Source organism: Dipteris shenzhenensis, chromosome 3, assembly GCF_047967505.1.
Source record: "Dipteris shenzhenensis isolate YYH24624 ecotype China chromosome 3, Dip_SZ_1.0, whole genome shotgun sequence".
Classification (NCBI taxonomy): Eukaryota; Viridiplantae; Streptophyta; class Polypodiopsida; order Gleicheniales; family Dipteridaceae; genus Dipteris; species Dipteris shenzhenensis.
In genome coordinates this window covers 44,648,540-44,676,318 of record NC_141598.1, presented here as the reverse complement: position 1 = coordinate 44,676,318, position 27,779 = coordinate 44,648,540, and the positions used below count along the sequence as shown (strand labels likewise).

General features: G+C 41.2%; 1 protein-coding gene across 2 annotated transcripts in view; it reads left to right on the top strand.

The window, feature by feature from the left end:
• Window positions 1–17,027: 17,027 nt before the first annotated feature.
• The window catches only part of LOC147903865 (PHD finger protein ALFIN-LIKE 1-like), a 60,565-nt gene continuing 49,813 nt past the window's right edge, over window positions 17,028–27,779 (top strand). For both annotated transcript variants that reach the window (XR_015543957.1, XM_087401755.1), the window contains exons 1-3: window positions 17,028–17,352; window positions 17,512–17,544; window positions 17,821–18,043. Coding sequence is in view for 1 of the 2 variants with exons in the window: in XM_087401755.1 (XP_087257881.1) it covers window positions 17,262–17,352; window positions 17,512–17,544; window positions 17,821–18,043 (347 nt within the window). In the remaining variant the exon portion in view is untranslated. The remainder of the gene's footprint in view (window positions 17,353–17,511; window positions 17,545–17,820; window positions 18,044–27,779) is intronic.

Below are 27,779 nucleotides of genomic sequence, written 5' to 3'. Positions count from 1 at the left end.
GTGGAAATGAGGAGAATCACTTTCCAGGATGTGAATCCACCTGCATATATTGATAGACAGCAAGCTGTCCATGCACCAAATGTGCAAGAAATGGCACCACCAAGTACTCCCACAGGTATACAATCAAGCTAGATGATGGATCATCTATTGGTGGAAATGATGAGCCAAATGTGGCTGATATGCAGGTGGGACAGCAAGCTGAAATGCCCTTGAGAAGATCATCTAGAGTGTCTAGACCGCCTGATAGGTTTGTTCCAAGGGTAGACTATGTGATGCTTACTGATTACGGGGAGCCTTCTTGCTATAGAGAGGCTATGATGCGCAAGGATCAATGCAAGTGGGAGTATGCTATGCAATCAGAGATGAGTTCACTTATGAAGAATAAGACTTGGGACTTGGTTTCTTTGCCACATGGAAAGAAAGCATTGCCATGTAAATGGGTCTACAAAATGAAGGTCAGAGGTGATGATGTGCCTAGGTACAAGGCCCATTCGGTCGCTAAAGGGTTCAAGCAAGAGAAGGGTGTGGACTTTGATGAGATATTCTCTCCGGTTGTGAAGATGACCACACTTAGATGCATGCTTGGACTAGTGGCATCAGAGGATATGGAGCTTATGCAGATGGATGTCAAGATAGCTTTCTTGCATAGGGATTTGCATGAGGAAATTTACATGGTGCAGCAGGAAGGCTTTGAAGAAAAGGGCAAAGAGCATTTAGTTTGCAAGCTAAAGAAGAGTCTCTATGGTCTTAACCAAGCGCCTAGAGAATGGTATCAGAAGTTTGATGCTTTCATTCGGTCCCAAGGTATTAGAAGGAGTGAAATTGATCACTGCCTCTACACTAAAAGGGCTAAGGATAATAGCCTCATAATCTTGGCACTATATGTGGATGATATGCTATTGGCTAGCAAGAATACTTATGAGCTAGATGCATTAAAGTCCAAGTTGCATGAGGCCTTTGATATGAAGGATTTGGGACTTGCAGGTCATATTCTTGGTATGCGCATCATGCGTGATCGGAGTAGGAAACTCCTTTGGCTTTCACAAAAAGAGTATGTTACAAAAGTATTGCAGCATTTCAATATGGATGGGGGGGAAGGCAATGAGTACTCCATTGCCTCCATATGTGAAACTGAGTCATACAGATAGTCCCAAATCAGATGAGGAAAGGGCCATGATCGCCAAGGTTCCTTATGCATCAGCAGTTGGGAGTCTTATGTATGCTATGATAGCTAATAGACTAGACATTGCATTTGCAGTGGGAGTTGTTAGCTGGTATATGGCTAATTGAGGAAAGAGGCATTGGGAGGCAGTTAAGTGCATCATGAGGTACATGAAGGGTACCAAGGAGATGTGCATCTGCTTTGGTAGAGGAGACATGCATGTACTTGGGTACACAGATTCAGACTATGCAGGGCATGTGGATAGTAGGAGATCCACTTCTGGTTATGTGTTCATCTTTGCAGGTGGTGCAGTGTCGTGGATGTCTCGTGCACAAAAGTGCATTGCTTTGTCTACCACAGAGGCTGAGTATGTTGTAGCCACGGAGGGTTGCAAGGAGGCTATATGGCTTAATCGGCTAGTGGGAGATTTGGGGATTCATACAGGTGTACCAACATTGCATAGTGATACCATGAGTGCTATTCAGCTACCATGGAATCCGGTCTTTCATGCAAAGACCAAACACATTGAGGTCAGGTACCATTTCATCAGGGAGGTACTTGAGGACAAGTGCATAGAGCTTGTCAAGGTTCATACAGATGATAACCCTGCAGATATGCTGATGAAGAGTCTACCCAGTCAACGGTTTGAGTATTGTCGTGTATCGATGGGCATTGGATAGTATGCTCACTGGTTGTTCTCCCTTAAAGGCACATTGTCCTTTAAGTGGGAGGTTGTGGGGGTTAAAGGTCACTGTGCCTTTACCCCGGTTATGTACAGTACTCAAACACATATATAAATGAATGAAAAAGAAGATTAGGGTGTTCTGCACCCACCAAAACTTGTGTGGCTCTCTGTTTCTCTCTCTCCCTCTTCCGTTCTTGCTTCTGTTGAGAGCACTCTTAGTAACACAAGAACCTACTATCATAGTGGGAAAAGCTAAATCCCAAGGCTCCAAACTGCCCCAATGAGTGTTGAGATATGGTGCCATGAGCACATAGATTAAAAGGCAAAGGTATGTGATAAGGAAAATATTAACGTAGCCACCCTAGGATGTGGAATACATGATGTGGAGATGTGGATCAAGGATATCCACAAGGAGAGAGGTGGATCAGAGGATCCCACAAGTGTTGACTATTCTAAGGGCACTCTCTATATAAAGAGGCCTATCATGTATTGTTGAGTACAAGAGAGAGAGAGATATGCACATTCACTCAAGATTCTATTCATGAGTCCAAGCTAATCTATCTTGGAACCTAATTGACTTGAGGTACATGTGATGAGCATTCTCTTCATCATGTTTCCACATAGGTTTCATCCACCATAGAGCGCTCCATAGATCCTGAGGCATGCATGTTTTCACAATGGGTGGCCAAGAAAGAGTCACTAAGTTCAGCCTCTAATTCTACTCCCACATCGATGATAGTCATAGTGGATACACAAGAACCTGCTCTCAAAAAAGGGGCGGCACCACAAGAACCCTTCAGTGCCCCTATAGAGAAGGTACCAACTACATGTACCAACTTTTCGACAAGTGCCACAAAGTCCCAAGCACTAGCTCAAGTTTATCAGGACCTTCAAGCCATAGTGCTTTTGATAGATGCCGATGCCCAACCCATGTAACTTGACATGAGGACGTCATCCATTTATAACTCCAAGTCGTAGCTCTTTGGCTTCTTCACTATGCACTCAACAAATATGCAGCTTGGAGAGACACCATGTATGGGTGAATAGAGCACCATTTGCACCTCCAACTATTCACACTCATAGAGCACCTTTGTGAATAGGCCTTATTCCCCTATTCGTCAATTTTAGGTACAATCATCTGAACCATTAGCGAGTCCCTAAATAATCACACCCCTCACTAATCTGTCCCTCACACACCTCTGGAAAATGTCAAGAAATGTCAAGAAAAAATCAAACAGAACTCTAAAATGGTCCCCCCAAAAAAAATGATGCATTAACTATAACCCCACGCACATGTTGGGTTAATAATGTAGTGCATGATGGCTTGCCAACGTAGCACACATAGGGATAGCAATGCAGTGCATGCTAGAATACTAAGGTTATGCACATCAAGTTACTAGGGTCGTGCATGCTAGATTGCTAATGCAACGTCCGTTGGGATACCTAATGCGGCATGCACTGGCTTAAATTCTATAAAAACAATACCTCTACCTCCCATCCACCCAAACATAGGAAAGTCACCCCTGCAGCCGCTCTCTATATTGAGCATTATGTGACCACTGCCAATACTTCTTGCCTAGGCCACAACTAGCTCAATGCCCGTAATGGAATTTCCATCCATTCCTCCTTCCATTACAAGTTGAATCTGGATTTTAGAATCTCCTATCATACATATACCTGCTACCAGGCTTGCCATGACATAGAAGTCAACCCATATCTTGAAGTTCTTGGCATGATGCCCCTTGTAGAATGCCTCCCCTATTATTTAGACCTAAATTTGGTCACTCAATTCATAATAGACAATTACAATCATTCATAATGAAGCTCACATTTTTCACAGATGAACAAGGAAAGACACATCATTTTTAGGTAAGCATTGATGCCATCAGGGTGGTTTTTGGGTTCTCGATGACGACCGAACCCTTCATGAAGGTCTAGCACTTGGAGCAAAAGATTGTTCAATTGGTGGATTATGACACTAGGTGCCACAAGCAGGGTATTCCATTTGATGACATTAAGAACCCCACCTATGTCAAGCCTACTCGTGTACTCAGGCTTCTCACTAAGGTTGAGATGTCCGACCATCATAATGTGGTGGTTGCCAATTTGCTACTATGACTTCTCGAACCAATCTAGTTCACGACCAATTGGGCGGATTACTTTTACAATTCTATCATGGCTACACAAGCCAAGGGCCAACAGTAAGAGCAGTAATAAGAGCAACACCAAGGGGAACACCAATCCGAGCCCTCAGCTTTACGATGACATTCTTTACTTTGAAGACCCGACTGGCCCAAATACATAGCCCGATCCCCTGACCTCTCAAGGAGATTACCTCTTTGCTCTCCTCACTTAAGGCCAAGGCCAAAATCTGCAACACCCTCTGCCACAAACTAGATTGATGTATAGGAAGCACTTAGCCATTGCACAAACCCTGCTTATGGGTCATTATCAAAATATCATTAGTTGTGGGAGCCGGCATCAATGCATGCCAAGTTGATGGAAGATAGGTTTATGGACTTCCTAATATAGGGTGTTTACATAGCCCACAATATCTTCAATATGTGGTAGGAGTCAACGCAGAAGCCCCAACCACACAGGCCTAGGATTGAGAAAGAATCCATTAGCTCACAGAGGAGCTACAGATAGCACAAGGCTGCATTATCAATTTGTAGGCCATGGGTGAAACCCTTGAAGAGACGACATGGAAAGCAAGGGAGTTGGCCACCACATTTCAGGACAAAATGAGACACTAGAGAAATAGCTATCAGCAAAAATAGCCAAAGCAAACACATCATTCATCTAGAGCATAGAGGTCAAGCGGGCTCAGGACCAATATCACAGGGACATAGAGAAGACACAAAAGGTGATGCATTGATAGATTGAAGCCTTTCATGCCTCTAATCAGGAGTAGTTGGAATGGTACAATCAAATGTGTCATCAACTAGAGCTCACACGAATGCAGCCCACCAAAGAAATTGAGATGGACAGTCCAAGGGAGGTGGATGACTAGGTCCTTGAAGCATTCGTTGACCTTAGCACTTATGCCCTCAAGCCCCACATAGTAGTAGACACCTTCCACTTTCACTTTAATATCCTTAGGATCTCCTCCATTCAACACCACCTAGATGTCACAAATCCCCTTTCCCCCACATACATTTTTGACATCGTCCACTGCCACCACTCTATCCATGCCCACCCCATCTTAGCTATGGCTTTTTTTAGTGGTGCCCTCAAATTCAAAGAGGATCACAATATCCAACACCTTCATTTGCACCCCATAATCCTCAATTTTTGTAGTTGGTGCAAGTGTCCTCTTGAGTCCTCCCTCTTTTTCCACTGAGCTAGAAATTTTAGAATTGTCTAAGCCAAGCAACCTCCCTACTTGGGTGTGCACCCCACATTCCATCACCAGAGGCCTCAGGTGGATACATTGACTCAGGAATTTTTTCGTGGTTAGACTGGTTAGTAGAAGCAAAAAAGAGGATTGAATTCGATATTTGGTTTGCTTTGCGAATAGATGGGGGAGAAAAGGGGATTCGACGAATGAGATGTAGCAATCACATCTAACTAGATGGACCAACTCGTGGGTATTGCACTCTTTTGCCTCCGACCCATATGTGGAGAGGAGGAAATCCTACAGTACCTGTCACCCATCTAGATGGATTGAAATCGACTTTCAAGGAAGCAAATGATATGTTTGACTGCACATACGTAGTCGAGAGGAAGCCCAAAAAATTTACAACTATCTTTTGGCCCACAAAGTGGTGCAATATCCTCCCACTGGTATTATCTAGCTCTATAGTCCTAGAGACTAGGAAAAGCATGCTTGATGAAGGCTTTAGCCATTTTCAAATAGAGCATGTTTCTTATTCCGTACACTTTTCGAAGAAGAAATCAATATGGTCATATCAATCTTTAACACCACAGCCCCCACTCTAACAACTTCCTTGCCCACAAGATAATCCCTTATGCCCCACTGCTTCCCCTCTAAAGACTTATCTTAACTTTCCTAACTCCACCACTTCCACCCCTTCTATGCAGCCATCTTCCTCACAAAAACCATCCACCACCACACACCTAGGGTCGGCGGATGCTTCCATGAGACTAGTACAAGACCCTCCTGATGACCTTACTCCCAAATCAAATCCAACACATTTTGTGGCCCACATTTGTGTCTCCAAAGGATCTCCCCTAGCAATGGCCTTCCACAGATCTGAACCAATTTTAAATAGATGGCTAGGATCAGAGATAGAGGATAGACTGGTAGATGATCCTAATTGGTACTGCATCCTTCACAAATACCGACCTTTTGAGGACCTGATAAATCTTAGCTTGTGGAAGGGCAAGCTAGAGTGTTTCAACATCAAGGCCATCCATATTATGGAAGTACGAATGCTCACAACTTTGATTGAGTGGACATTCCACAAGTAGGAAGCCACCCATAAGCCTGAAGAAAGAGGCAGCTACCATGAGCCTGACCCCAACATAGTGCCTCCTACCAATGTAGTCATCGGAGTATAGCATGCATGGAGAGTTCCATTTTTGAAGAAGCAGGAATATTGGCATAACTATTGTAATGCGTGCCACTCCTACCGCATTCATCCAACTTATATGCTAGTGCCTCGCTAATGGAAGTGGTCCCTTTTTCAAGAAATGCATGAGAATGACCCCAACATCATTTACAATTTTCCTTGCTTCAACTTTCCTCTCATTGGCACTGCTTACGACCTTACAATGCAAATGAAGTACTACATCGACAAGTACGAAGAAGTCCCTAATCCAATGGTGGTCGCCTTGATCCACTTCTTCCGCCTTGATCATTTTGTTATGGGACATTCCGGAGTGGTGCCCACCAACACTTGAAGAAGGAAATCTTCATATCCACCATGAGCTTGTTTTTAGCCTGGATGAAGGGCTCAGTTTCAAGCAAATCATATGCATGTACCTCCGAGTCTCCAATCTTCATGCACATCATATATATGAACATTCAAGGACATGCATGACGCGCATCTTTGGGAGCCACACTTTCCTTTTTGTAGAATCTCCCAATGGCTTTTTGACTGCCACTCCCTCATACAATTCATGCTGACAACCAACCTCCCATGATTCAAGGATGGATCAACTTCAGCAAGGGGGGCATGTTAAATCCCCAGGAGATGAGAGGAAGAAAGGCTAGAACAAGACTAGAATTCTTCCTTTCTCATGGCAAAGTGGTTGTAATATGAGAATTAGGGAGAGTGGTGAGGAGGAGTAGGGTTGTCCCTCCCTTGAAAAGGTGCTATGTATAAAAACTAGAAAGTTTGAATTTTGGTCTTTGGTTGTATGGATGCAAGTTTGAGAAATAGAAGATTTCCTTCTTTCCACATGAGGTGTTGTCTATGTTTCTCATGTTCTTGCCTTTGTGAATGCCTCTCACCCCCTTCTTGTTTCATGCATTCCCTCCCCTCCTCTCTCTCTCTCTTCTCCCCTTCTTCCATCTCCCCACATCCTCTCCTTCTCCCCTTTCTTCTCTTGAGGATTCACATTGCTACAACTCCAAAAGCCATTGAAGTGACACCCTTGGAGTGCATGGGCTTGTATTGGTCCCACAAAGGAGTAGTAGGAGATGGACAGTTTCCTCATCATTCCTCCAAGATCCCCACTATGCATGAGTCACCACCAAAGACTACATAGGATCCTTTAAGATGAATTTATCTATTAGGACATCCATTTCCCATCATAGCATATCAAACATTTTACAAGACATCTTCTTAGCTCTTGGACCATTGGGAGATAAATACCCTTGTCCCATATGCGCTAATTAGTCCCTTCAATCTATGTCTACGAAAAAATCTTCCTAGTCCCAAGCCATGTTCACAAAAAAAATTATATTTAATTGGTTCATATTTTTGTCTAGACTATTCTAGAAAATATTGTAGCATGTAGTGCAACTCAAAAGACTACAAAAGGTCCTTTTTTCTTGGGTGAGGGTGTCTCCTTCTCCATTTTTATAAGTCAAATGTCTAAGAAAGGCGGTTGGACTCACCTGCATCAATCTAGATAAACCAAGAGTTAGGATTGTTGCTTTATACCTATAGCTATAGGCTTCAATGCCCAACCATTGTTATTATACCTGTCCAACTCAACACATTCTTATAAACATCGGAACATGAGCTTGGAGTAAAATTAAAAATTAAAAATAAATTATAAATCATTTTTCTTTTGGACGTGTCCAAAAATGCTCATCAGTTAAGAAACACTTAATCAAACTCATAGTCTATGGGGATTATACACTCCCCATCCTATATGAGTGTATAAAAGTTAGAGAGCACCAACATGCCTTTCAATAGTGTCTCTATTTATGTGTAAAAGAGTTATACATCTATGATTTCTATGCAACTTTCTTTCCTTTAAGGGTCCTTCTTCGATGCATATTAAGGGTTTAAGATCCTATATAATCTTAGCTAGTATATGCCTCAAATATTCCCTTGGAGAGGCTGCCTACCATACTATCTTCTCCATGGACATTATACTACATCGTAACTATAATCAACCAATTATGCTTCCAATATTTAATGTACTGAAAAAGAGATTTACCACCATAAGAAAGGAGTAGCCCTTTCCTTGGACCCCTGAATGTTCTGAAGAGCAACAAATAAAGGAAATACTACGAAACGGTGTTTGCCTTGCATCCTTATTGCTTACGTGTTGGGCATGGTGCTGTATGTGGGCATGTGTCTTGATTCAATAAGCTTGGGCTACCTTAGAGTGAAGAGCTTTGCACCACCACCGTTTGGCATTGGCTTCTGTCAGGTCCTAAAAAGTTGCTTCCTCTTGGCTTGTTGCACTTTGCAAAGTGCCTAGAGCACCGTTTGTCATCACTGGTGCAAGAATTGTCTTCCCTCATTCCTTTCATTCAATGCTGGCAATAGACTAGAATCATTGAATATGGTACCACTACCACCATCCACCACATTCATGAATTGTCCTCCTGTTACTTGAATTTGGGGGGCACCTAAAACACATGGGCATTTCGTCGTATATCCTTTTTTATGCTAATTAGCATATCAAGGAAATTTTGGATATAAACCCATTTTCATGTTCTTCAATCTTCCATGTTTTGTATCTCTTTGTGTGTGTGTGTGTGTTTGTTCGTGTGCGTATGTGTGTGTGCATGTGTGTGCATGTGCATGTGCGTGCGTGTGTGTGCATGTGTGCATGTGTGTGTGCATGTGTGTGTGTACGTGTGCATGCGTGCATGCATGCCTGTATGTATGTATAGATATAGATATAAGTATAGATATATAGATATGTGTATGAAAAAAAATTCCATGGTTCTAATTTTGTGCCCATTATTTGTTACGGATCTAAATGAATGGATTAAAAGTAGCAAAAGATCTTTTCTTATATGGGGTAATGTACCTCCAAGAAAAATACTATTATTCATGATACTCAATAGGAGAGCATCATCTAATGGCCTCACGCTTATTATTTCAAGTATTCTAATGGCCAAGGTAAATATATTCATGATAAGGCATGCCCCTGGTCTAGAAAATGGCTGCATGGTCTTGTGGGGTTGGTCTGGCTAGTACTTACATCCCTTGTGTAGGTTCCCATTGATCATTAACTCATGCTTGCCAAAGTCATAAGCAAATGAAGATTAGAACCCCTAAATAAGGTCCAAGAATATATGCACAACGCTTAACATGAAATGATTATAAAAAAAGGTATTTATAAAAAGTAGATGTAGTTTAATCCCAAAAAGAATCCATTTTTAAGATTGAAAAGTTTCCATGGTAGAAATTTTGCACAAAACCTCAACCAACAACACTGAACCTGCCACCATCCAACAAGCTTAAGTTAGGATCATAGCTTAAACCAGAAGGGAAGACAGGTGTCATAGCATTGCTGGACTTTTTATCAATGTCCAAAGTAAAGTAAAAGATTAATCCACGAAAAATAAATGGATTGGAAAATCTCCTAATCCCGACACACAAATTACGACCACATATGCAAATAAATACAAGAATGGCCAATCAGACAATTCCAAGTCAGAGTAAAGTAATGAAGATGCCAATCACAAAGGTGAGCAACCTCCATGACATCTTAGAAGAGGAAGAAGTATTTCCCTTCCTTTTACTATTAGAGTCATTAAATTACTACACCCACTAAGACTCCACTTTTCTATATTACCCCCACGATGAAAATAAGTAGGATAATGGTTAACAAGGGAATTATGGCCATGAATAAGGAAATGAATAGTGGAATATCCATGTATATATATACAAAAATTTATCTATGTACATAGGATAATGGCCTTAAAGAAGAATTGCCATAAAATATGTCATATCCATACATTGTGTGGAGTACCATACATTCCTATAAACCTTATGGGATGCAAAGAGGATCCCTACGTAACCACCAATCACAGAGGTAAACGACCTCATGGATGTCTTTGAAGGGGAGTCAGTCTCGGGCATGTCCTAGAGTCATCCATGATTAATTCAACCAAGACCTAGGCCGATAGTTGAACCAAGCCTTATCCACAAGTCACCACCTAGGCTTCATATTATTATAACTCCATAAGCATATTAGGCATAAACGACTATGCCATAAGCACCAGCCAATGCCAAAAGCAAATTATTTGGTTTCTAGATTTTTTGACTGGACTCAAGACATAAGGATCTCATGGTTAAAGCTTACGAGCATGTAGATGAGCCACTTAAAGCTTACGAGCATGTAGATGAGCCACTTAAAGAGTATTGCATGGTGTCTATGCCCACGAGCTATGACTAGATAATATGTCAATCTAGAGAGATGTTGTGGCTACAACAAAGGCAATTAGCAATGCTAAATAAGCTATTGGTGATGCAATAGGCAATTCTATCCTTTTGTGGAGTTTACACAGTCTTCATATCCCAAAGGCATCAAAAGATAATATTACCTTCGTTGGACCTGGTGCCTCAAGTTTGCCGCTATCGTACTCAAAAGCTTAATAGTCTTAGAAGAGCCAACCCAAGTGTAGCTACTAGTGGATGGTGAGTCCTACCTTGAGAAGTATTTTGATCTCAGCTCGTAAGTCGAGTGGATGGTGAGAAAGCAATGCCTAACACTCCGATGCCATTCTATAAATATAGAGTCTGTGACCTTTTAATTGCATGGCGATTCACTACTAGGTATGATATACTATCACCAGCCTACTACTAAATCCCAACATTCCAACAAAGCCACAATGGGGACTAATTATCTTAGTTTCCCCTACCTCCTTACATACACCATTGTGAAAGACTCTACCAGTTTAATCGGAACTTTTTCACATAATTGAGGTGACCTCCCGACAATCCACTAAAAAGATATAACTCTTTCTTCATTCAAATTATTCCACTCCACGCTTGGATGTAGAAAATCTCAAATTGGCTTAGGTATGACAAAAAATACTAAGCCAAAAAAAAAAAAGGGCCCATCTATAATGTACAACAATTCTTGACAAGAAGAGCAGTTCTTTATGATGCTTCCCTCAAAGAAGTAGAGGTGGTATTTATAGAAGTACCCCCCCCCCCCCCCCCCCCCGCCCCCCCTAAATGAAGGGCCACTTCAAAAATGAAGGGTCATTTTGCCTTTTCACTGCCCGTACAAAAATGAAGGGCCATTTGCTTATCCTTTGCCCCCCCAAAAAAATAAGGGTCACTTGCTTGTTATTTATCCCTAAAACCCACGTGAGTACTTCTAATGCAAAAATTATTTTTGCCCCCTTTATAAGCAAGGGTTAATTTCATGCTTTGATCTTTTTACAACCCTTTGTGGTTGAGTGACCTTTTTAGTATCTAATGCAAAAAGATATAAGTAATTTGTTATTTGACTCATTACTTGGAAAAAAAAATTGGAACTAGCTATAACGTACATCCATTCTTGAACAAAATTGGAGAGAGAGAGAGAGTTTAGATTAAAAAGTCCCATCAATAATTGAACCATATAATTTTTTCCATCAATTGGATAAAAAGTTTTTTTAAAAGGAAACAAGGAAAAATGGTTGAGACATCTAAGTTGAAAAATGCAACAACTAGAGTTTGCAAAAATTTCCACCAAAATTGATTTTTTTTTAAATATTGAGTTTGACAAACACAATATTGAAAAAAGATGTTGAATCCTTAGTCAGTCCAGGTTCTGAGGTCACGGTCCACTTACTTGCTACCATTCCAAACAAACTCGGTGTTAGAGCATCATAGTTACATTTAGGTAGATAGGTAATGCCTATTTTCCCTAGCTTGTTATCGCTTTACCTAGGAAGATAGAGAACCATATGGATTCTTAGATATTTTTTAAAAAAAAAAGTTTAAGTCACAAGTGGAGTAAGGATAAAATGAGTGCATGGGTTGAGAAGGGATTAGAGGAGGTATGGGAGGATTAGTGTGCTTGGTGTGTGTGGTGGTTTAAAAGAGAGTGTAAAGGGGAGATTTCACGGGGGGTACATAAAAGAATAATTCATAGTTAGGGAATTATACATGTGTGTGTGTGTGTGTGTGTGTGTGCGCGCGCGCATGCATTTCAAGACAAACATTATCCATCTTAGACTTATCATTCAAGACGGTACATGAATACAAGGAGGGTTTTATGAAAAAAACATGCAATTTGCTAATTTATAAATACTGAATGATATTGAAGGCGCTCCACTCATCTGCATCCATTCACAACAAGGACAACTTAGAACAAGAACCTTAGATAGTGGGACTACAGGCTTCAAAGCACAGCTCCACTTGTTATCGATGTCACAACCTCATAAGATATCTATAATAGAAAAGGCGGTGCATCATGTGGCACTGCAATGTTTGAGTCACAGGTTTCCAAGTGCTCCATGTGTAACCCTTTCTTGAACTGGCATTATACAAATTCCCCAGTATGGGGTCATGAGAGAATTTCCATCATAATTTGTAAGGTACCCTCATCAAAGGACAAATGGTCCATTAGTCACTACACCAAATATAAAAAAACTATGATCATCATAATATAGGGTTATACCCCTATGTGATAGTTGCCCTTACTAAAATGCCTCTTTTTACTAAGGTATTTGTTACCTTACCTTCCCACATAGCCAAGGAAAAAAAGTCTTGTCAAAGTCATCTACATTTCTTATCACACACATAGATTCACTGAACACATGATGGCCAAGGCATTCCATAACCACTCTAACACATGATGGGCTTAATTCTATAGCCAAGGCATTCCATACCGAATCTATCATAGGATGGTAAGATAGACAAGTCTTGGTGAAGAGTTTGGATCCATCTACCATCCACATAATCAAGTTGTCATCTAGTAAGCTACTGCCAACTATGTATGTCGTAATTAGGAGGAGTACGTAAAGTCTCAGTAGTATATAGCCACTTTAATGTAGCAATTAGCCAAAAACAAGAGCTTGTGAGTATAATAAAAGCTTCTTATTCTCATATTAAAAAAATTACCTGGAAGGAGGATTTTAATCGTCGATGCTTGCCCATAGCTTAGACCATTGTATCACAAGTTCTTCGTACTGTGTCGCAAGGTCTTGTGTAAGGAAGCACCAGTGTACGTAGTCGATTAAATAGGCCATGGAGGACAAATGGAGAGATATGATTTGCTCATGCAAAAAAATGACGTGATTACAACACATGAGCGCCATATCTTGGCTTTGCAACATCGGTTATGGCATGAGGCCTTACCTCCTAGATTCCTTATCTTTAGTCATATATATGGCCACCCAAACCAATAAGTATGTGATGACTCAACAGCAGTATAAGTACCTTGCTACACAGTGTGCTCTAAACTTTAGGCACTTACGTTGATAGTAGCTCGTGGTGTCGATACACCAATCGTCCAACCAAGTTGTCGATGCCTTGTAGTTGACCAGTAGGCTAATCAAGTTGCCACTTGCATGGGAGGTATTGGTCACGTACTAATGGCGAGTTATAGAGAAGCGGCTTCTCATACAATACCAAATGGCTTATCTTTACTTAGCTTGTAGATGCAATAGCTCCACAGATGCTCGTGAGTAGTAGATCAGCTCTCGAGCATATTATTCCAATCGAACCTTGTTGAAAGGCTGATCACCATCTCCTACATAAGCTTGATAGTCGCTTACTGGCAAATTGTTGACACCTATCACCACTTGCTTACTGGCTCTCCAAGGCTTGTTTATTCGCCAGTGAAGCAATAGTGCATGAGAAGACTACTGGCTATGTCTACGGGCAATGAAGACTACCAGCACTTGTAGCATAAGAAGACTATCGACTGAGGCCAAAGGTAGAGAACGTCAAAAGTATATAAACCGTGTCTCATTCCCGGATAGAGAAGCTACAATTCGAGTCGTTATGTTGTGTATTGGAAGCTTATATAGCCATCTACGTGCTCAAGTCGACCTGGTCAGTTCGTCTTCATTCGTCATTTCATTTCCATACGAGCACTTCCATGAAAAGTTCCTTGTAATTTGCATGCATAGATTTCATGTGCTTTAACATCATATATTCTTTTGAGCACTCCTAAGCCTATGCCCTATAGTATTCTTTGGAATTTTTGTTATTACACAGACATATACTTTTACTGTTATCCAAAGGCTTTCATTAATACATTGTGAACCTATATTCAATCTTGACGTTGGGTTTCCATTACGTAACATAGGCTGCAAAACCTATGAAAATGCTTTTAGCATATCATAGATTATCAAATGCTTAATAGCAATACATCAATGTCAAGGTCTAGCATTGAGTGCCCATCTAATACTATCATAAAAAGTGCAAGCGCGTGCGTGGGTGTGCATGTGTATGCACACGCGTGCACGCACACTGTAAACCCAATTTTTGTCCCACGCACACTGTAAACCCAATATTATTTTCCTATGTAAGAGGCACAGGTACATGAAGATTCTCACGTGAAGGCCACCCTCCTTAAAATTTGTTCTCGTCTCACTTATCCATTAATAATAAAAAGATTAAGCATCAGAAAAATCCATAAATCACAATATATTCCTAAGTGCAAAGGACTAATTAACTGCGATAACAGCCGCCACCAAATCTCTCCATCTCAAGTAATCCTAATGGACTATCCAAGCACAAATAATTAATTAAATCTATGGAAGAGCAGCCTCATCTCCTCAGTAATCAATTATGCCTATGGAAGAACAACCTTATCCCATACACTATATAAGTATATGATCTACCTTTCTTTGTAGGAGGTCAACTTGACCAAGATCAACCTATCCCTATTATACACTTTTTAATTGCTGTAAAAAAGAACATATGGGTAGTCCAAGCAATTAAAGTGGTTGCCCAAGACCATGTTATCGGGATTGCCAAAGATCATGCAAGTAGGTAAAGGGGATTACCAAAGGCAAACTCTAATGGGCTAAAATTCATACGTGCATAATGTTTAAGGAGAGCTAATTCAGTAAGTTATCATAGAAATCCAATATCCTTTCCAAGATATAATGATGACTTAACCAAAAAATTCTTAGTTGTGTCTGACCATGCAACTTAGAGACAAATCCTGTACATGGAAAGCATCTAGCAGGCATCTATGAATGAAACTCCAATGTAAGACCCTGTAATGCATGAGAGGATGATCCTTAATTACTGAAGCTAGCCAACTACAATAGTACTCAGTTGCTGCTGCAATATCGTGTATTATGGTTCACGTGGGACGCAACACCTACAATAGTTTATACAAGCTTGTTAATATATACAAACTTCATATATATTTTGCATCATGTGTTATCACTACTCATTTTCGCATAGGGCCATAGCCAATATGGCCCTTAAGGGCCCCCCTTTAGGCCCTTTAGGGAAAAAGGACCATATTGACATGCCATATATGTTTGGTGGCATCATTCACGGTTTGCCAGAAATAAATAGCCATCAATTTCGCATATGTTGTGCTTTGTTTACATATGTTATTGACGTTCTTTTTTTTCAGCTCCAGTGTAGTTGAAACAATTGCATTTTTTAATGATTTAATTTATGTTCTTAGCAAGTTGAACTCTATTGCTTGCTTTCCCACTTTGTCAATAGATTCTAGCCAAAAGGGGGACCCCAAAAGCATGGTACGACTTCCTTTAGGTTTTGTTGACAGATTGTCAAATTAATCCACCTATCAATCATAATAGGTAACCCTCCTACTCTAGTATTCATATCCTGCTTCTTTTGCTCCTCTTGATCCTGCAATTCTCTTTTGTAATTTTGCATCCATCTTGTCTTGAACTGCTTAGCCAGTTGATCTACCATCTTGTTTTGTAATTGATTAATTAGTGCATTGGCCATTTCATTCAAAGTAGACATAAATTGAGTTGATAGAGCGGCAATACATCCCTTTATCAGCCTTAGACATTCAACGGTTTGCTCATCATACCTTGCTAGCTCCATATGCTAAAGGCATGCCTTGAGCTCCTGAATTTTCTTTTTTCTATTCTTTAAGGAGAGGTTCCATGTGTTGCCCAAAGGGTTGTGCCACATGGTGCCTTGGCCTTGCCTCTCCTTTGTGGAAGGCATGCCAGGTGCTGGATGGAGAGGGAAGACTCAAGACCTGCACCTGGAAGACTATAGACCCTGGAGTAGATGTGACATGTGGCAACAACCAATAGGATTTCTCAACACAGTAGGTTTTAGAGAATGCCCTAATGCTCCTCCATCGCTACGCCTTCTTGCAAGTCTACGATTCCAACCATATCTACAGTTAAAGACAAGGATGCAAGTGAGGAAGAAAAGACTGAAGCATGCGGCTTGAAAGAGTGATCTTGGGATAGGCATTGGAGCCAGACAATAGCGGTAGAGAGGTCATAGGAGTAGATTTGACCATGGAGGAGGATCAAGGATAGGATGATGAGTGAAGGAATTGACGAGGGAGACAAAGCCGAGGATGATGGTCCTACTTCTTTCCAAAAAAACACACACTTTTTTGTGTGAAACCAGCAACTATATTATTAACATGAAATCAATGTACATGACATTAGACTCCAAAAGAGAGCCTAATGGAAGAACTCAAAAACAGTGAGAAAACACATCAAGGCTAGTGGAATCCAAGTCCCTCGCATCCAAAAAAAAAAAAAAAAAAAAACACACACACACACGTGTGGCAAGGGAGGAGCAAAGGCGCACACGTATGAAATGTCTTGGGACACACTACAAGATACGTACTTTCTTCATCGTCTCGGACAAACTCAAAAGAAACGCAAAAACCAAAACGCCTCTCTGTTTTCAGCTCTCTCTTTGTTTTCTGAGTTCTCTGTGTTTTCTGAGTTCGCTGTGTTTTCTGCTCTCGCAGCTTCCATGGCTTCCTTCCCTTCTTCCTTCCATCCTTCTCCTCTCCTCCCTCCCTAATTCTTCCTTCCTCCCTCTCTCAATTTCATCTTTCCCTCTTCCTTTCCTCCCCTTCGCTTGCTTCTTCTCTCCTCCTCCTCCTTTTGCCCTAATGGAATCTGCCTCCATGCCTAACTCCGTCGAAGACGTCTTCCAGGATTACCGCGGTCGTCGCTCCGGCATCATCACCGCCCTTACCACCGGTGACCCCTCCCTTTTCCTTTTTGGCTTTTGCTTCATTGCCCCCCCCCCCTCTTGCATGTCGCTGCAAAATTTTTCCAAGCTTTCCGTTCGCTTCTTTGGAATGGTTTTTTGGTCTTTCTCTCTTATTGGTTCCGCCTCCCGCTCTCCTTTTGTTGCAGAGGTGGACGACTTTTACAACCATTGCGATCCAGGTTGGTGCAATGCTAGTGACATGCAGGGTTTGGATTTTATTTCAGAATTTCGTGATTTTTAAGCTATCTGGCGGGAAGCTTGCAGCTGTCCTGTTTTTCTTTCAAACTAAATTATTAACAAAGCTTGGTCCTGTCTATCGAGTAGTTGAACTGTGGAAACCTCAGACTGAGGTTGCAGAATATAGGGGGTTCTTGCATGTCCCCCGGTTTGTCCTATTTGCGCCGTGGTTTAGTTTTAAGGAATATGATCCTGATGATATTGCTGCTTGTATACAGAAAAGGAGAATTTGTGCCTTTATGGCTTCCCCGACGGGGCTTGGGAGGTAAATCTTCCTGCGGAAGAGGTGCCTTCGGAGCTTCCGGAACCAGCTTTAGGCATAAATTTTGCAAGAGATGGCATGAGACGCGAGGATTGGTTGTCTTTGGTCGCTGTCCACAGTGATTCTTGGCTCTTTGCAGTTTCTTTCTTTTATTGTGCCCGCTTCAACAAACAGGACAGGTTCGTGTTGCGTTACCTTCTTCACCAAAGCAAATCGTTTTTTTTCCCCCCGGTGGGTGCACCGTGCGCACTACATAATATCTCTCTATCACGCCGCAATGAAGAGGTCTAAGGAGTTTTTAATTTGTTGGTCCGCTCTCTCGCAACACGTTGGTGCAAAAATGGACAGGTAGCGATTGCGTGTGGTAAAAGTAACCAATTACCCAGACGCAAAACACATATGCAGCCGTGATATTATTAAGACTAGGAGCACGTCTCGTAATGCAGCTGCATCTATACTCAAGCATTTACTAACTTATAAGCACATGCACTTTAAGGACTTACCTCGTGATAAGTAAGGTACGCATATTCTGATGAATAACTGAGTCATTGCCTATTGCACATCAACTACGGATTAATTTGGGTTGATTCTCAACGCTCTCGTAAATCTTCCTTAGTTTCAACTTCCCGTTCTAGATGCCCATTGCCATTACATCTTAGAGCACGTCTTTAGTTCCAGTATGTATGTACGTACCTACCTACGTACGTCCAAAACGGTACTTGACATGATTGTGGATCTATCATGTGGAAACAAGGTTCCGTGATGCTTCCTTAGCAGATTAACGGTTCTGGATTGGCCATCTTTTAAGCATGTTTTTGATCTTGTGCCATTTTATACCTGCTGCATCAGCGGCAAATATGTTGGAGTGTTGGTGAAAGTTCTGCCCTCTGTGCAAGCTAAGTGTCCTTCATATCCAGCAAAACTTTATACGTTTTGCATTACTGAATAGCCACCTTGATAGAGCACTACACGCTGCTATGGATAGCTGTGAAATTGTGAGAGCACATGTTGCATGCTGAGTTGATATTTTTCTACCTCTTGGGTGACCAGCATAAGGTTGGACTGTACTGTCTGTTTTGATTTCACTTTACGAGTTGAGCTGCACTGTCTGTTTTTATTTCGCATTACGAGTTTGGGCATGTTCCTAGACACATACATAGACGCTTGTGCCCGAATGCATGTGCATTAGTTCATAGTAGCTAGTCCCTGCTATGCATGATGGAGTTTATGGTTTTCAACCTTGTGAGTGACTGTCATGAGATTGAAACTGCACTATGTTGTGTTTTTAGAGGATGAGTTTGGGAATGTTCCTGGATTCATCTAGGTATATGCTTCTGCCGTATTAGCGGACATGCAAATTTCACCTTGTGAAGTTTTCGTCCAAGTTGCGGCCTGCTGGTATTGTGATAATTCTTTCTATCTTAAATGGTGCGTTTCCCTATCAGCTAGATTTAGATTTAGATGCTCGTTGGGGAGAGACTAAAATGAAAATATTTAGACTTCACAAGCAGTTGTAGCTTGAATGAAGAGATTTTGGACTACCTTTTGATTAGCCTTCTCCTTTAGTGCTAGCCTTCATCATGGCTGAGTCTGCCCTTCACCTACGGAGTGCCGACAGAAACTCAGTACGAAGACTTTGTATAAATGGATGCTCAAGTATGTGTGGGTGTGTGGATTTGTATGTGTGAGAGCATATTTTTATACTATGGTCTACACCCACTGTTGGGCGCTGATGACGTCAGTGGGGATGTCATAGTAGCTAGTCCCTGCTATGCATGATGGAGTTTATGGTTTTCAACCTTGTGAGTGACTATCATGAGATTGAAACTGCACTATGTTGTGTTTTTAGAGGATGAGTTTGGGAATGTTCCTGGATTAATCTAGGTATATGCTTCTGCCGTATTAGCGGACATGTAAATTTCACCTTGTGAAGTTTTCGTCCAAGTTGCGGCCTGCTGGTATTGTGATAATTCTTTCTATCTTAAATGGTGCGTTGCCCTATCAGCTAGATTTAGATTTAGATGCTCGTTGGGGAGAGACTAAAATGAAAATGTTTAGACTTCACAAGCAGTTGTAGCTTGAATGAAGAGATTTTGGACTACCTTTTGATTAGCCTTCTCCATTAGTGCTAGCCTTCATCATGGCTGAGTCTGCCCTTCACCTCCAGAGTGCCGACAGAAACTCAGTACGAAGACTTTGTATAAATGGATGCTCAAGTATGTGTGGGTGTGTGGATTTGTATGTGTGAGAGCATATTTTTATACTATGGTCTACACCCACTGTTGGGCGCTGATGACGTCAGTGGGGATGTCATAGTAGCTAGTCCCTGCTATGCATGATGGAGTTTATGGTTTTCAACCTTGTGAGTGACTATCATGAGATTGAAACTGCACTATGTTGTGTTTTTAGAGGATGAGTTTGGGAATGTTCCTGGATTCATCTAGGTATATGCTTCTGCCGTATAAGCGGACATGCAAATTTCACCTTGTGAAGTTTTCGTCCAAGTTGCGGCCTGGTGGTATTGTGATAATTCTTTCTATCTTAAATGGTGCATTGCCCTATCAGCTAGATTTAGATTTAGATGCTCATTGGGGAGAGACTAAAATGAAAATGTTTAGACTTCACAAGCAGTTGTAGCTTGAATGAAGAGATTTTGGACTACCTTTTGATTAGCCTTCTCCTTTAGTGCTAGCCTTCATCATGGCTGAGTCTGCCCTTCACCTTCGGAGTGCCGATAGAAACTCAGTACGAAGACTTTGTATAAATGGATGCTCAAGTATGTGTGGGTGTGTGGATTTGTATGTGTGAGAGCATATTTTTATACTATGGTCTACACCCACTGTTGGGCGCTGATGACGTCAGTGGGGATGTCATAGTAGCTAGTCCCTGCTATGCATGATGGAGTTTATGGTTTTCAACCTTGTGAGTGACTATCATGAGATTGAAACTGCACTATGTTGTGTTTTTAGAGGATGAGTTTGGGAATGTTCCTGGATTCATCTAGGTATATACTTATATATGGTATATATATGACAATACATATAAACCTTGTCATGTATCACTAAATATTGCTGATACGGCTCACCGAGAGTAGCTGTTGGATAGAGAGAGAGAGAGAGAGAGAGAGAGAGAGAGAGAGGATATTAAGTGCCACTAGAGACCCAATAGAACTTTTGGGTCAGATAATCTATCACTAAATAGTGCTGATACGGCTCACTGAGAGTAGCTGTTGGATATACACATCCAAACATCCTCAAGTGATGTTCGAGAACTATCTATGTGACTAATACCTAGCCCAAAAATTTGTCTCTGAATAACCCAAAAACTCCTAAAACATGATCCTTGTGTTGACAAAAAATGCCTTATAAATTGTTGGATGATACGGCATCAATATTGTCTTTCTCCGTGATGGGCATATAAGCTTGGCAATAGAGAAGTTTGTGTTCTTCACTTTCTAGTGCCCTTGCTAGGCAGATCTTGCAGTTTGTCTTCTCCTGTCCCTTCCCAATTCAAGATCATCCGAGCTGGTCTTCATGTTACATATCATGTGTCCCTTGAAGACCGAGATATCTTTTTAAACATAATTCAGCATAGGGTCGATCTCTTCCTCGTAAATTCCATTTTCTCTCTTGGTTCATGCCATAGCTAACATTTTATTTGTTACCGATTGTGGCATTCATCCCCCAAAGCTCTCACCATCAAATTCAGTCTTTGTACTAGCCATTGTCTTCTGTTGCATCCTTAGGCCCATGTGGGAGTTTATTTGCATGTATCTTAGCCACTATGTTAAGGTGGTGGATGTGCTGACATAGTGCTTCCCGTTCCATAGGTATTATCCCTACTTTTGCTAGCATGATGGGATAAGGGGTTCATACCTTGATTTCCAATTCTACTATGAGAAATCTTTTTTGTGTTGCCGCCACTAATTCCACTATTCCTTAGAGAATCTCGGTGCCCAGGGTTGGTGATTGTAAAGATCCATGTTCGCAACAATTGTGTATAAGAACTTCCTCATGTCCTAAGACCACAAGAGCGACTATTAGTTCCCATGTAGTAATTGGTATTGTTGAAATGAAAGGGTCAATTCCCCATATGTAGGCCCTCAAATTAGGAGAGCGGGGGGAGTGATCTAAGGTGACGAGTGATAGAGAAAGGCTGCACCATGTATGATGATTCTTGTTTGTGTTTTAATGACTCTAATATTATGTCTATAGAGCACTCATATGCCAAATTTTGATGTTTGTAGTGATAGTTATGGGGCCTTTTGTGAGAGTGGCTTATGGGTAATATTAAGTTCTGCTTCTGGGTGTAATATTTATTGTCTTATTCACAACTGTGAGTTACCATTGGCTGCTATGTGTGCATGTTTTTAGAGAGACTTCTGCCCCTAATTTGGTTGAGTAAAGGAATGTGTCCTACCATTGTACATACATTGAATCATTCACATTTGTTACAATTCAATACATGATCCAACTTAGATGTTTTGGACTGTGCTCCTAGTTGCTTTCCAAGCTCTTTGCTAGTGACTTCCTATTCCTATTGAGTAGTATAAGTTTGTACAAGTGTTGAAGATGTTTGCTCATGGATAGATTAATCTCTACATCACAATAGGTGATTCTTTGTTTCAACTAATTATAGGAATTCCCATGGGCACTAATTGTGCTGTCTTTTTAGCAAACTTTTATCTTTTCACCTATGAATTTGAGTTTATGCAACGTCTTATTTCTATCAATACCTGCCCTATCATTTTACATAAGCTTAGTCAAGTTAGGTGTTTTCTAGATGATTTGTACCAGATGTTCTTGACTTTCAAGACTTTATGTACAAAGACGCTTGTGCTTTTGGAGAAGGAATCTATCCTCGTGACTCTTGTGAACTGAACTGCACTTCAATAGGGGATTCTTGTGTTTTCTTAGACACATTATAAAAATGCCTCACATTGACTCAAATATGTCTGATTTGGCAAAATATGGAGCCATTTCTTCCCAATTCCATAGATTTTCCTGCCTTTGTACAACTAAGGAGTCTTTGATCACTCAATGTAGTAATTTGATCACTTTACTATTACACAAGAGGTATAATCCAAGGAAAATAATGAAAAAAGTAGGCACAATCTTAAATATGAAGTCTTTTATGAATGGTGTATCGGCCTTAGGTATGTTTAGAATAATTGAACACAAGCTGAAAACAAAAAGCGGGGAGCTGAATAGCCCGTTTTTCTTTTAGTTTCAAAAGAGAGTTTGATTGAGTATGCTTGTGCTTTCTAAGTGAGGAATGTAATTTTGCCTCTTTGTAGGAAGCGATACAGAAGTGTAAATGGTCCATTTAGCTTTCCATTTTATGTTTTAAATGAGAGAGAGAGAGAGAGGGAGATTTTGTTCCTGTTTTTTTGGAAGATTTTGTTTCTTGACTTGCTTGTTTATTTTTGCTTAGTCACCTTCTTCCTTTCTTCTTTTTCTTGTTTTCTTTCTCTCTTGTTTATTTGATGTATTTTAGTAAGCACTAGGTTTACCTAGGAGACTTTGCAGGTCTTTAGAAACCCAGTATAGCTGCTTATGCTTGGGCATTGATGACGACATAAGTGTTGCTTTGCTTGCTAAGTATGTCTTCCTTTTGTTTTTCTTACAAGTTTTTGTTTACCTCTTTTTTCTTCTCTTTCATTTTCTCTTTTATTTTCTGTGTAGATTTTTGGTCTTTAGAAAAACAAAAAATCTAAATTTGTATGATTACAAAGTTATATATTGTACTCCCTTCCTAGGACGAGTTACTTAGTTGTTTGGTTCTTTGGTATTCCATTCTAATGCTCTCTTATTTTTGGGATTTAATATTAGAGATTGCTGTCCCACATGTGAGTTCTGATCATCGAGTGGTGACTGACAAGCCATCGAATTTGTGATTGTCAAACAGTTGTTGCCACATGGTTGAACTGGTTTTGATCGGCAATTGTTGATATGCCATCGAACATGGTTTGAACGGCAATTGGTGTTGCATGAATGAGTTGGGTTTGATTAGCAACAATTGCCACGTCTTGATTTGGCATGTTCAACAAATAGGGTTTTAACGATTGGTGCATGAGCCTCCGTCAAACAAAGATCGAGCTGATGCATAGGATTCCCACAATTGGATGTGAAGGTAGCAGTCCAAAAAATAGGTAGACCTGTAGGCATTCATGGTGATAAGCTAGGAGCCATTGAAGGCTAGCTACTTCTGCGGAGCGTAGATGTGAATCACCTTGACCTCCATTGGCACCAGTTGGGGACATATGAAATTGCCGCATTGCTTAAAAATTGGCAGGGAAGGGAACTCGCTTTATGAATAGTCATGAACGTTGGACACACAAAGCTCTGAAGAACTTAGTTTTTGGGATCAAGGTCACAGAGTGAACTCGGGGAGTCACAATGCATTGCTAGATGGAAAGAGTTCAAGCATTTAGTTGCATAACAAAGTCTTTCTAGTTCTCTGTTGAGCGAAGTCACTTAAGGAGTGAGTAGCAAAGCAAACTTAAGGAGTCACATGCTATGAGTGACTCGAAGCAGTCACAACTTGCAAGGCAAGTTGGAGCAGTCGAGAGTTGCAAGACGAGCGAGCACAAGGAGCCTGTTAAAGCCCTCATTTGAGGCACGTAGGATCCACACCATCTCTCCATTGTCATGATAGCTCTGTGTAATCAAAAGCGTTTTTTTGGTGTGATTGGATTTGTGAATTTGTGTGCATCATGTCGCTTTTTTGTTGTATTTGGTAACCGATCCAAGTAGGATGTTGGTATTGGAGAGATGCAAGCTTAATAGTCACGTATTGATTCTAGCATGAACTACTAACCCACTAACTGAGAATTTGGAATGAATAGAGAGAGAGAGCATGAAATATATTGAAAAGCTTCAAGACTAAGCACTAAACTTACACTCTAACCGATGCGCATCCTTATGGGGCTTGTTGCATCTATTTACGAAGGTCCTATCACACCAGCCACAAAGGCTGACCACAAGGAAAGACTCTTGCTCCAAAGACACGGAGTAGATAATACGAATCACTTGCACACATAGCTCTGAAGCAAGCCGACTAGTTGTAGAGGTCGTAGGAGAGATCCAGAGACAGAGAGTCGTGCTAGCAGCTACAACCAATCCCATGACGAGGTCTTGTTTCCAAAACTTCGCCCTTGCCTGCTTGTCAATCCTTGTGGCTGCTTCAAGTCCTTATATCATGACTTGAGTGCTACCAAAATCCCAACGTAGGAATTTGAAGCAAAGGAAAGAGACGTCTTTGGACTTTCACGTGGTCATCTCCCAAGAGCCACCATTACAGTGGAGATCGCAGAATTGCAAAGTCCTTGTGAGTGGTGGACACTGACCGTCGCAACTAATGCTGGTATGTAAAATTCAAAGGCTCTTCATTTTTTTATGAACATCTCCTGTAAAATGGAAGAATTGAGCTCCAAGGTTGGTAGAAGCCTTCTCATAGGAACCACATAGAATGCATGAGATTGTGCCACATGGCACATGCATTTTTGCCCCTCCATAACCTTCATATTACTCACCTCCCCTTGGAGGTTTACCACATCACACAACATTAACATATGCTAACAACCCCCCCATAATACGTGACGAGGACTCAAGCCAAATTGTTGCTAGAGTGAACACAAGAAAACAATAAAATTCCAATGCCAAAATGAAATCTATCTCCACTTATTGAAAGCACATATATCTCTCTAAAAGGCATAGTTGTTCTCGTTCTCTAGGTTGATTACTAGAGTCTCTGTATGCACACAAATAGCAAAGTTATCACTTTGACCCTCCACGTGCTTTTCAACTATGCGTGTCTTCTTATCTGACTCTTTGCTTTTTACAACAAATGCCCTCTTATAGCAGTACTTTTCAATATGACCCTCTCTACTACAATACTCACACAAAAAGTTCTCCTTTTTACCCTTACCTTTGTCTTTGATTGGAAAAGCTGGTTCACAAGTACTTTGCCATGTTTATTTCTGCTCTCCTCTCCTCATTCAAGAGCATAGAAACAATATCATGGAAATCAAGAGCATCTGAATTCAACCTGAGTATTGTGACTATCTCGAAATACCTCGGAGGGAGACTCGTGAGTAGAATGGCCTTTGCATCATCATCATCAATTCGAACACTCAATGCTTGGAGTTGCTTCCTAATTGCTTGCATTTTGTTGAGATGCGTGGCCAGGGAATCACCATCTCCCATCTGCAACCCGAACAAGTCTTGCCTCTTTGAGTTCTTCACCCTTGATCGGAATAGAGTTTCAAGCATATTCCAATGTCTTGGAAATATCAACATGGTGGAAGGAATATACTCCAACGGCACGACCAAGGAGATTGAGAGCTTTCTCATTTTTTAGATCCCATGCTTGAATTTTTTCAAGGCCTTGATTGTTGGCTGGTTTCTTTCTAGACCTGGACACCCCCCATAGGCCTTTCTCCATGAACAACAATTGAACAAACGGTTGCTAGGAGGTGAAGTTTTTCCCATGAAACCTCACTACAGTCATCTAAGGCACCCCTAATTTCGCATTCTTAGTCCATGCGTCCATGATTGCCTCTACTATAAAAGGACTCGACTACATACGTTTGCAAGAATGCCAATAGCAAAGATAGACCTTCTCTGATTAAAGCTTCGTGGTCTTCTGAGAACGTTTGGCACCTTGATGATCTTGAACCTAGGAGATCTCCTTCTTCAGGGTATGAACTCGGGTCCTCAAGAGCATCAAATATTCCCCATAGGTGACAAGCCTTGAGCAATTCTCTGATGGTGGCTTGATCGCTCACAGGCAGTACCAAATCGCTCACAGGCGGTACCGAAGCTTGCTCTGTTCTTCATAGGGAAGCATAGATGCAAGCTCAATAGTCATGTATTAATTCCAGCATGCACCACTAACTCACTAACTGAGAATTCGGAATTAATAGAGAGAGAGAGAGAGAGAGAGAGAGAGAGAGAGAGAGAGAGCATAAAATGTAAAGCACACTTTATTGAAAAGCTTCAAGTTTAAGCACTAAATTCACACTCTAACAAATGCGCATCCGTATGGGGCTTGTTGCATATGTTTATAAAGTTCCTATCACACTAGCCACAAAAGTTGACCACAAGCAAAGACCGTTGCTCCAAACACACGGAGTAGATAGCATGAATCACTTGCACACATAGCTCTGAAGCTGGTCGAATATTTGTAGAGGTCGTTGGAGAGATCCGTTCGAGGTCATGGAGAGACAAAGTCGTTTGAGCAGCTTCAACCAATCACATGACGAGGTCCAGCTTCCAAATTGGCCTGCTCGTAGAGGTCAAGAGCTCTGAGTCTCATGGAAGAATTGAGCTCAAGACCTGTTCATATCAAGAGACTTCTCCAAGGTGGTAGAAGCCTCCTCATATGAAGCATGTGGAACCATGCGTGAGATTGTGCGTCATGGCACTTGCACTTTCACCTCTCCTCTAACCTTCATATTACTCACCTGCCCTTGGAGGTTTACCACATCACACAACACTAACATACCGTCTTGCTTGGATGGGTGAGATCTTGGGGCTGGAGAGAGAAAAATCAGGAAAAGTGATGCAGGCTAGAGAGAGAAAGCCTTAGAATGGAGTAATGGTTTGGAGAGAGAGTGCTGATGCTGCTTTGAGGCAGGGGGAGAGAAAGAGGTGCTGCTGCTGCTTCCAGAGGTGAAGAGAGGGGAAGATTTCTGCAGAAAGAAAGAAAGAAAGAAAGTCTATTAACATCCACGGAAGACCAAGAAGTCTATGGGACAACATGAAAACCAATTAGTACATCAGCTTAGGGAGGGTAGTGATGGGATATCTCAAGGTGTATGCCCCAGGCACACCTTCGGTTCTATGTGTGTGTGCTAGAGGCACAGTTAGGTGCCCATAAGCACTGTTAGGTGGTGGTAGATGCCACATAGGA